This window comes from Triticum urartu, chromosome 2 (genome assembly GCF_003073215.2).
Source record: "Triticum urartu cultivar G1812 chromosome 2, Tu2.1, whole genome shotgun sequence".
NCBI classification, from domain to species: Eukaryota; Viridiplantae; Streptophyta; class Magnoliopsida; order Poales; family Poaceae; genus Triticum; species Triticum urartu.
Genome location: NC_053023.1, coordinates 739,193,082 through 739,204,191, shown reverse-complemented (window position 1 = coordinate 739,204,191; position 11,110 = coordinate 739,193,082). Strand labels below are relative to the sequence as shown.

At 46.5% G+C, this 11,110-nt stretch overlaps 1 protein-coding gene across 1 annotated transcript; it reads left to right on the top strand.

Moving 5' to 3' along the window:
- The first annotated feature begins 1,403 nt into the window (after positions 1 to 1,403).
- On the top strand, positions 1,404 to 2,025 carry LOC125534547 (cysteine proteinase inhibitor 8-like). Its single transcript, XM_048697743.1, has one exon. It carries the CDS (start codon positions 1,501 to 1,503, stop codon positions 1,885 to 1,887), a length of 387 nt encoding a protein of 128 aa, XP_048553700.1. The 5' UTR covers positions 1,404 to 1,500; the 3' UTR covers positions 1,888 to 2,025.
- Positions 2,026 to 11,110: the final 9,085 nt, after the last annotated feature.

Sequence of the window (11,110 nt, the reverse complement as noted above, 5' to 3'; positions counted from 1 at the left end):
TCTAAGGTTAGTCTCCTCGTTCTATTACTGCTCACATGAGAAACTAATGATTGATTCTCTTTGATCCACGTCATAAAATAGATGGTTACTACTACCTAGCTGCCACTCTTTAATTGCCATATTTTTATGAGATAATAGAATTTGATGCATAGTATACACTTTCAAATTTCAAAAGCATGAAATAATCTAATTACGCGATGTTTTGGTCTGATAATTTATTATCCAGTCAATGCAATCTATCGCTGTTACTTCATGCCTTTTTTCTGCATGGAACAAGAGATTCAAAGTCCATTATATACGGATTCGATATTGTTGCTGCTCTCCTATGCTATATTTATTCTTTAGCACCTACTATGATCCCGTAATTTTTTTATGACTAATAATAATAGTTGTGGATGCTTGCGAGAGGGGGTAATCACAAGTGGGTTGCTTGTTCAAGTAAGAACGATACCCTAGCACCGGTCCACCAACATATGAAATTATCAAAGTTGTGAACGCGAATCAACTAAACATAATGAACGTGACTAGATGAGACTTCCCATGTGTCCTTAAGAATGATTTGCTCATTACAAGAAGAACTTTCGGCTTGTATTTTGATACAAGAATTGTGCCACTTTGCTGCACTCTTGTTACTATTGTTACTTGCTACTTATCACGAATTATATTTCTACAAAACTATCTGTTATTACTACTTACGACACTTGCAGAAAATACCTTTCTAAAAACCACTTATCATTTCCTTCTGCTTCTCATTGGGTTCGACGCTCTTACTTATCGAAAGGACTATTAGTGATCCCCTATACTAGTAGGTCATCGCCATCATGGTCCTAACAGGCCACACCATAGCAAAGTATAGTCCAAAAAAACTCAGAAAACATCAATGTCGTGCTAAAATAATTCAACGCCAACACTAAGGGTATATCGATGTCCTACCAAATTTGCCAACCCTGCCACTATTTGGAAAAAAATAGTGGTGGTGCTTGTTGGATATTGCGCACCACAAACAAAAGTTGTGGCTAGCCATTTCTGTACTAGTGTATTTTCATATAAAGGTTTACATACATTCTTTGTACTACCTTTTATGAGTTTATAATGCCTATCTTCTTTATCTTAGGCCAATTCATTTATGTTTTAACCATTTTATGGAGAAGATATTAGTCAAAACTTGTTAGTGGGTGCACTAGTTACTACCTTTGCTATGAAATACAACCATCTAAAAAGCATGTAGTTAAACCTGTCTAAATTTAAGTAGGTCAAAGCCTTCGGATATGGATCCAATTGATTAACTTTTGAATAAAGTTTGCCCCCGTATAAAAGGTTGTCATAACTGCCATTGTAAATGCCTACTTGGATAAGCATCCAATTAATGTTTGCCTCTTATAACAATGTCTATTTAAGCATCACTACCTCAATTGTTTTGGATCCACTCACATCACCAATTCACCAAAGTCCCACATAACTATCTCAAGATCAAGAGCCCCACTAGACAATCCAATAGCCATGAGGACATCTAGCTTCCTCCTCATCATCGTTGTTGCGTTCCTCTATGCCATCGGCTCACCCGCCATAGGCTGTGGGGAACGGATGGGCAACCAATTGTGGAACACGGCAATAGAGAATGGATGGGAACCAATCGGAAACATCAACGACCAACACATCCAGGAGCTCGGCCGTTGGGCGGTGTTGGAGTTCGGCAAGCATGTGAACTGCGTGCTCAAGTTCAACAAGGTGGTAAGTGGCAGGCAAGAACTTGTTTCTGGAATGAACTACGAACTCATCATCGAGGCATCCGACATTGGCGGGAAAGAAGACAAGTACAAGGCAGAGGTGTACGAGCAGACGTGGACTCACAAACGCCAGCTCCTCTCATTTGCCAAGGTGAAATAGGCGAGTGGCAATAACTTCGGTAGTAATAATTGTGATGTACCAGATTTGTTAGCTGGGTTTATTTATCGACGAATAATTTATCGTCTTGCATTGCCATGCGTGGAACATATCAAATAGCATACATCTACAACTTGACAATGATAAGAGCAGAAAATGGAAAAACTAAATATAACTTGCAATTGAGAAATCTATAACTGTAATATAATGCAATACCAAAAGAGGCATGAAACAAAAATGAGGTTTTAGCACTAGATCGATCACTCCACTATAACCCGTGGGATAGTTTCCACAAGACCATTCAACTTTTCTAAAGAAAAACACTACTCTTTGACATGGAAATGAAGAAAAAAGAATACATTTATCAATCTATATATAGATGTACTATACGTTAATTCTGCTTGAATATATCTCCAATATCCAACAACTCATGGTACTGGTGAAATTTCAAAGGTGATGATGCAGAGTGGAGCTCATGTGACGGCGACAACGAGGAGTAATTAGTTGTTACCAATTAGTGTTGAGGCTTGGGGTTAGAGGGTTGCGTGTTAGGCTGGGTGACACTAGGGTAGGGTGCTTTAGAGGGATGGTTTTCTCCCTTGGCAGTAGTCATTGGTCTTAAGAAAGAAAGCTTGGTGGCTGGAGGAGAAAAACACATATGTACCATTCGAAATCAAACTATGGATCTGAATCGACTATATTATAAAAAATAATTCTTGACGAGCAAATAGTAGGTAGTTAGTTTTTTTTTGCGGGGGGTAGGTAGTTAGTTCATCTGCAAAACCATATAATTTAGAAGTAACGGACCACGGTCCTGAAGGAGAGCCACTTATGCGTCAATAAGTACATGGGTGTGTAAAGACCCAACTATTCGGTTTCTTCTTAAGAAATGACAGGTGGCTAGCAAGCCAACATGCCAAGCTAGCTCATGTGTAGACATGCTTCTAGGAACTACTTTGTAGTGACAGGGTTGTGTACTATTGCAGGGATAGAACTGTGTAGTACTATGTACATAGGGGCAGGACTGAGTAGAAGTTACTATATGTGCATATATGCAAACGGTAGCTTATAATGTGAGGTCGTCATCCAGTTGCAGGCTTGACTGCAACGAGCAACTGACCCAATTTTTTTTCATCGACTGACATGTAGTAGCTCCCTTTCGATTAGGCACAACACGGTTATGTTTGGCAATTGCCAAATATGGTAGAGAATTTGTCCCCGCAATTGATTTTGTGCAAGAAGTCAATCAATATGACAAAACCCCGTCATTTTATCCTTAGTGACAACAATAAAATGCATGTCTTGGCCCTTATTGTTACTAGGTTAGATCACCGCAAGATTGAACCCCCTACAAGGCACATCTCCATTGAAGATAAATCGATCGAACTTGGCCAACAAAGATAATCGGAGTGAAATACAAAGGTTTTAATTGTGCAATAAGGAAAACCAAATAAGTTCAGTCAAAAATCTGATCATATAGTCACAATTCATCATGCATGTCCCAACAAACACACCACCGATCAAGAACGAGAACATGGTATTGAAGATCCAAAAGAGAGAGAGAACCATCTAGCTACGACTATGCACCTGTATAGGTTCTAAAGGAATTACTTACACATGGTCATGGAGACAACAAGGTTGATGAAGTGGCCTCTGGCAATGGCTTCCCCCTCTGGCTGTGCTCTGGAACAGGGCTCCAGATGAAATCTCTTCGGAACAGAGACTTGTGGCGGCGATAAAATTCTTCTGGAGGCATGATGAATGGTTTCTGTATTTTTAGGGATTTCTGCAGTGAAATCGGGTCAATGCGGTATCTGTGGACCTGGCATGAATGAGGGGGATACCACCCCCTGGCCGTGCCTGCTTTCCATGTGGGCCCCTCAGGCCTCGTCTGGACTCCTCACGAAGGTTCTAGTGTTTTTGTGGCCCAAAAAATCGTCTCCTACAAAGGCTCCAAGATCTCCGACCAGCCAGTTACTCATTTAACCTGGCTGGTCTTCTAAATGGCAGCATAGATGTTCAGCCTTGGCGGGTAGGCAGCCGGATTCCATGGCGTGCAAAAAAAAAAGGATTCCATGGCGTGCAGCCAGCGTCGTGGGACCTCTGGACGATCAATGCACAAAGTCACCAAAATGATGAAATACAAACACGAACAATGAGCAAAGGAGCCAGCCACCCAAAACAGAGATAGTGAGCCAGCTGACGGTGAACCGCATGCCTATTAAGGCTGGAGAAAACGAAACGTTGCACATCCATGCAAGAAGGGAGACGTCGGAGATGCGTTCGACCATTGCCATCGGCAACATGCAAAGAGCGCTCGGGAGCAGAAGGTGCAAGGAAAAACGAGAGGGGGGGGAGGGGGGGGGGGGGGGGGGGGGGGGGGGGGGGGGGGGGGGGGGGGGGGGGGGGACGCATACGCCATACGAGTGCGGCATAAAACTGCAAACTTATAGCAAGACACAACCACTTTAAGAGAAACGACCAAGCTACTCTCGGGGCTGCATTCAGATACGGGTGGGCGCTAGCCAGCCAGCTGGGTCACCGCCGCACCCCTATTCGGATGGCCCTCTCTGACCACCCGTCTCGCGCGGTGGCGAGAGTGAGGCGATCCGGCAAGATGCAACGGGAACTGCACCCAGCATTGATAATTGTGCACCATGGTGACGTCGGCCGGACGGCCCTCTCCAACCACATACTGCCGGCTCAGTCTTTCGGAGGTGCTCATAGGGGTAGGATGTGTGTGTATGTTCATAGGGGTGAGTGTATGCGCGTGTATATGAGTGCTTGTATCTATACTGATGCTAAAAAAAAACTCCAGCAGGGGCGACCTCGCGGACCCGCGTTGCACGAAGCAAAAACGTTGGTTGGCCCGCGCAAAACAGCCCCTCATTGGCCTCATAGGTAGGCCCGGCCTAACCCTTCGCGCCAACTATCGAGAGGACCTAGACCCACGCGTGACTTAGCGCCCCGGGCGGTACGCAGGCCCTGCCTGTCGCGACCGAACTAGCCCGACAAGGGGCGAGGACGGACACAGGCGGGTGCAGCCTTCCCATCGCCTGCGGGATAGCGCACGGGCCCTCGCTTAGGCCAACTCCACCGCGCGACCCCAAACGGACGTCTGTTTTGTCCGGTTTTTGTCCCTTTGGTTAGGGATTTGGGGTCGTGTCCGGGCCTGTCCTGGGATGCGGCGGCCGTGCGCCCAGCGCGCGCACGCATCCTTTTGCCCCATCCTGTCCGCGTCTAGTTTTAGAAAAAAGGACGTTTCAAATGCCAAGCCCCAGTTCACGACCCCAGTTCATCACGCTGGCAACAAAGCCAGCGGCCTACACGACCATCGCCGGCAACACAGCCAGCCTCCAAAATGAATAGTTGTCCTCGCCGGCAACACAGCCAGCGGCCGGCAACACAGCCGGCCTCCAAAATGAATGTTTTTTCGCCGGCACCCATGCCAGCGGTCCAGCGGGCGGGCGGCACCCATGCCAGCCTCCAAAAAGAACGGCCACGCCGATCGGACGACCTAGTTCAGGCCTTCGGCTTCGAGCATCTCCTTCTGCTTGGCCTCGAACCAGGCCCTCGTCTTGTCGCTCATCTTCGACAAGTCCACGCTCATGATCGCTAGGGCCACCTCCTTTGCTTTGGTGGCGGCATTGGTGGCCTCGATGTCGAGCTGCCTCTGCCTGGCCTTGACGTTGTCGGCCTCGATGTCGAGCTGCCTTTGCCGGGTGGCCTCTTCCATGTCGAGCTGCCTTTGCCGGGCGGCCTCTTCCATGTCGAGCTGCCTTTGCCGGGCCGTCTCCTCCATGTCTATCTTCCTCTTCTTGGCCGCCTCCTCCATCTCAAGCTTCTGTCTTTGGAGATCTAGGTATTGCTTCATTTGCTCGTCCTTGCTTTGCCGCTTCTTCTCGTCCCTCACATCCTTATGTGACATCATGCCATGCAATGTCTCATGCAAGGCCATGGATGAGGCGTCACGGATGTCGTCCACCTTGGAGTTGGTCTTGCCCCTCGGCCTCTTCAATGCCTCGCCATCCCCACCTCCGGCGAACTTGGCCGTCTTCTTGCCTCTTTTCCTTTGAAGTTCACGGTATTGATCCTTGAACTTAGGGCAATTGTTGATGATCGTCCAACTATGCGTAAGAGTGAATGGCTTGTCATTGTGCCGGGCCTTGAATGCCTCCAAAGATTGAAATGCCTACCACATGATCAACAACAAGTGAACATGATCAACAACAACAAGTCTCATGGCCGTAGCAAGGGCTAGAAAGAGAAGAGCATACCATGTCTCCAACGCCGAGACCACTCACGGGCCGTGCTTCAACGCTCTCAAATGCGGCGCAATATTTGTTGCACTCTTGTTGGATGAACAACCATCTTTTTTGAATCGAACCGATGCCACGGTTGCTTGTAATTTGGTAGGGCTCAAACATCTTCCTTTCATGGAATGTTTTGTGGACTCTCATCCAAAAAACAATGCCCTTTTGTTGCGCGCCGGTCCTTGGATCTTGGCTAATCTCCATCCAAGATTGGCAAATCAACTTGTCCTCATCTTGTGTATATGACCCAGTGCGAATGCTCTTCCGCTTCTTTTGTGCTTCCGCTCTTTGGGTGAGCTCGTCTATGAACAATGGAGCGCCACTAATATCAACATCATTGGCTTCATCTTCATCTTCACCTTCGACATAGATGTCATCGTCTTCATGCCATGAATCACCATGGTCGTAGTCAGCACGGTCGTCGGCCTCTTCATCGGGCACGTACTGGGCGCGGCCATCCTGACTTTGGGTCTCATCGAGGTCGTAAGCACGTCCATGCCCACCCTGGAAGATCACGTCCTCTATGTACTGGGTGTAAAGGGGTCATCCACCGTCGGCGTTGAGGTTGGCATTTCCTCAAACAACACGCGGGGGGCCGGCATGGTGCCCGTGGACGATGCACGCGCCTGCTTTGTTTGCATCTCGACGGAAGGCTGCCCGCCGCTGCTGGACCCAGGCGTCACGTTGAGGTCGATGACGGCCGCGGGGCGTGGTGTGGACGGCGCGAACAAGCCCACGTCCGGCGACGCCGAGAAACGGGTCTGGCCGTCATGCCTGGGCGGAGGAAAGCCGGGCGACATGGGCGTGACGCGTGACGTCGGCGACTGGCAGTGCGTAGGCCGGGCGACCGACGAGCCTGTGCTCGCCGGGCCAGCGGCCGCTGCATGGAACCCCACCGGACGGCCCATGCCAAGCATGAGGATGGCGTGCGCTTTGTTGATGAGGTCCTCCTTCTCGTCGGCAGCGGCCTTGCGCCGTGCGGCCTCCAGCTCCTCACGCTGGGCGGCGAACTTGGCCGCGGCGGCATTGATCTTGACGGCCGCTCTCCGTTCCCTCCTCTTCGCCGATTCCGTGTCCAACTTGGCGATCTCCTCCGGCGTGTACTCCGACCGCGGCTTCTTTGCCGCCTTCTTCCTCACCTTTGCGGTTGGGTCGACGGCCAGGCCGCCGGAACTCGGCGGGGCGTCGGCCATGGACGGGGGAGAGAGGGGGGGAGCGGCGGGAGGGACGTGGGAGGGTTGGGGGGAAAGGGCGGCAAGGGGCGGGGGGGGGGGGGGTTGGTTTCTACCACCGACAGGCGGGCCAGGGGAGGACAAGCGCGCGCGTTCCGCCCGTCCGCGCGGTGTCCGTTTCACCCCAAAACCAGCGCAAGTTTGGGCCGGGGATGGGTCAAAAGCGGACACAAAGCGGACAAATGTCCGTTTGCTCCCGCGCGCTGGCCGCCTTTTTTGTCCCTTTTACCCCAAACGGACGGGGGCGGATAGGATAAGGTCGCGCGGTGGAGTTGGCCTCACGGGCACGCCCGAAAGCCCCCCATGACAATGGCCCGGGGCACACCTGCGGTCCACCTGTCAATTGTCAAGGACCGAAGAGGGGTCGCTCGGGCGCGCGCTGTCTAGGCAGTCCAGACGGTGCGGAAGCACTCTTCACCCTCAACGCCCCTGGAGGCGGGTACTACTCTTCTCCTCTTCACTCTCATTTTGGAGGCAAGGGTGCTAGCCAAAGTCAGAATATTCGGCCAGCTCCCAACCTGGACAGACTAAACTAAAAGCAGAATCATCACTATTTTTTTCATTGCCTTGCTGCTTCCAGGATATGGTGGAAGATCGGCATACAGCCGACATCAGCACCCTACGCTATCTCGACAAGTTCGTTGTACTCACTGTTGTGTGGAAAATCTGGGACCAGAAACTCAAAAATCTTCAGACAGACATACCTCTCCCCAAATGATGTACTTGCCAACATAATTAGAAAACTAAGGTACGTTCTGCCTTACACATTAATGTTTTGTCTCCCTCTATATTTTTCATTGCCAAATTTAAGTTACGTTTTGACATGCGCTGAAATGCTTTGTCCCCTTGTAGAATTTTCCCATTGGCAAATTTAAGTTACTTTTTGCCATGCACATCAATATTTTTTCTACATTCAAGTATTATTTTTGTTTATCACTTTCTTGTCAACTCCAACTTGGAGAGTTTTTTCCATCGCTGACGCGTGTGTCATAGGATTTTTGCCTCATGGGCAATTCTTTGTACAATGCTCCTAACAAATATCTTAGATTTTTTATCCCATCCACATTTTTGCCATGTCAAACTAGTTGCCATGGTTACTGTGAATTTTCCTTATGTTTTTCAAAACAATATATAACCAAAACTCCTTTTTTTGACATGTTCACATGACTAAGCTAGCATAGCACTTCTATTTGTTAGACCATTGCATTATTATTAATTAGACCACGGTAGTTTTAGTTTAGGTAGCTTGGCATTTGTATTATTTACTTGATGGAAAAAATATTTAATCGACGGTATTTCTTTTTTTAGACCATGGCATCTTTTAAGAGCATGGCAGTTTAATTATTTATAGCATGACGTTTTTATCGTCAAGAGCCTAGAATTGTTTTTGTGAGCTTGGCATCTTTTTAACTATGACGATGGTCAATTTTTTTTAAATGGCATGGAAATTTTAATTCTCGAATCATGGTATTTCCTTTTTGTGTGGGTTTTATATTTTTACAAAGAAAATACACAATACGGCTATTTTATTTTACTTAACCATCACAATTTTATTTTATTTTACCATTGCAATTTTATTGTTTAAGAGTATGTCACATTAACTATTAATAGCATGTCTTTTCCCTTAAAAAGAGCATTGAATTTTTAATATTAATAGCATGAAATTTTCACTACTAGGAGCATGACATTTTTAATCTTAATAGCATGAAATTTTTACTGTTAAGAGCATGGCATTTTTGTTATTAATAGCATGACATTTTCACTATTAAGAGCATGACATTTTTAATCTTAATAGCATGACAATTTTACTATTAGGAGCATGACATTTATCCCTTCAAAGAAAAGCATGCCATTTTTTATGTTAACAACATGAGATTTCTACTCATAGGAGCATGATATTTTTTATATTAATAGCATAGAATTTTATATATTGAACGCATGGCATTTTTTGCATGATATGTTTTCGGAAAAACTAACGCCCACGCGTGTGGGCGTTTGCACATCGCCCACACGCCTCCATCACCACTCATTTTGCCACGTATGAGCAGATGACATAAGAGAAATCTTTTTGGTTTTCGGCTTAAAAATATTTTATCTCCTAATTAAAAAAGTGAATTAAAAATATGTTTTCACCATTAAATCCGTCTCGATGAGATCTTCAAAACTAGACCCCATGTTGATATGTTTCAACGAATTTTTTTTGTCCAAAAGTTGCCACGATGTTTACACTGTAGTTGTCATAGTGCTTTGATGACCCACAAGTATAGGGGATCTATCGTAGTCCTTTCGATAAGTAAGAGTGTCGAACCCAACGAGGAGCAGAAGGATATGATAAGCGGTTTTCAGCAAGGTATTCTCTACAAGCACTGAAATTATAGGTAACGGATAGTTTTGTGATAAAATAATTTGTAACAGGTAACAAGTAACAAGAGTAAATAAAGTGCAGCAAGATGGCCCAATCCTTTTTGTAGCAAAGGACAAGTCTGGACAAACTCTTATATAGAGAAAAGCGCTCCCGAGGACACATAGGAATTATTGTCGAGCTAGTTTTCATCACGCTCATATGATTCGCGTTCGATACTTTGATAATTTGATATGTGGGTGGACCGGTGCTTAGGTGTTGTCCTTACTTGGACAAGCATAACACTTATGATTAACTCCTATTGCAAGCATCCGCAACTACAAAAGAAGTATTAAGGTAAACCTAACCATAGCATGAAACATATGGATCCAAATCAGCCCCTTACGAAGCAACGCATAAACTAGGGTTTAAGCTTCTGTCACTCTAGCAACCCATCATCTACTTATTAGTTCCCAATGCCTCCTCTAAGCCCAAATAATGGTGAAGTGTCATGTAGTCGACATTCACATAACACCACTAGAGGAAAGACAACATACATCTCATCAAAATATCGAACAAATACCGAATTCACATGACTACTAATAGCAAGACTTCTCCCATGTCCTCAGGAACAAACGTAACTACTCAAAAAGCATATTCATGTTCATAATCAGAGGAGTATTAATATGCATATAGGATCTGAACATATGATCTTCCACCAAATAAACCAACTAGCATTAACTACAAGGAGTAATCAACACTACTAGCAACCTACAGGTACCAATCTCAGACTTAGAGACAAGAATTGGATACAAGAGATGAACTAGGGTTTGAGAGGTGATGGTGCTGGTGAAGATGTTGATGAAGATTGGCCCCTCCCGATGAGAGGAGCGTTGGTGATGACGATGGCGATGATTTCCCCCTCCCGGAGGGAAGTGTCCCCAGCAAAACAGCTCCGCCAGAGCCCTAGATTCGTTCCGCCTCGTGGCGGCGGAGTCTCGTCCCGAAAGCTTGCTTATGATTTTTTCTCAGACGAAATACTTCATATAGCAGAAGATGGGCACCGGAGGGCCACCAGGGGGCCCACGAGGCAGGGGGCAGGCCCAGGGGGGTAGGGCGCGCCCCCACCCTCGTGGCCATGGTGTGGGCCCCCTCTAGTATTTTCTTCGCTTAGTATTTTTTATTATTTCCAAAAATAACTTCCGTGGAGTTTCAGGACTTTTGGAGTTGTGCAGAATAGGTCTCTAATATTTACTCCTTTTCCAGCCAGAATTCTAGCCGCCGGCATTCTCCCTCTTCATGTAAACCTTGTAAAATAAGAGAGAATAGGCATAAGTATT

Excerpts from the sequence above, each read along its gene's own strand:
- LOC125534547 (XM_048697743.1), top strand. The coding sequence starts at position 1,501 with ATGAGGACATCTAGCTTCCTCCTCATCATCGTTGTTGCGTTCCTCTAT.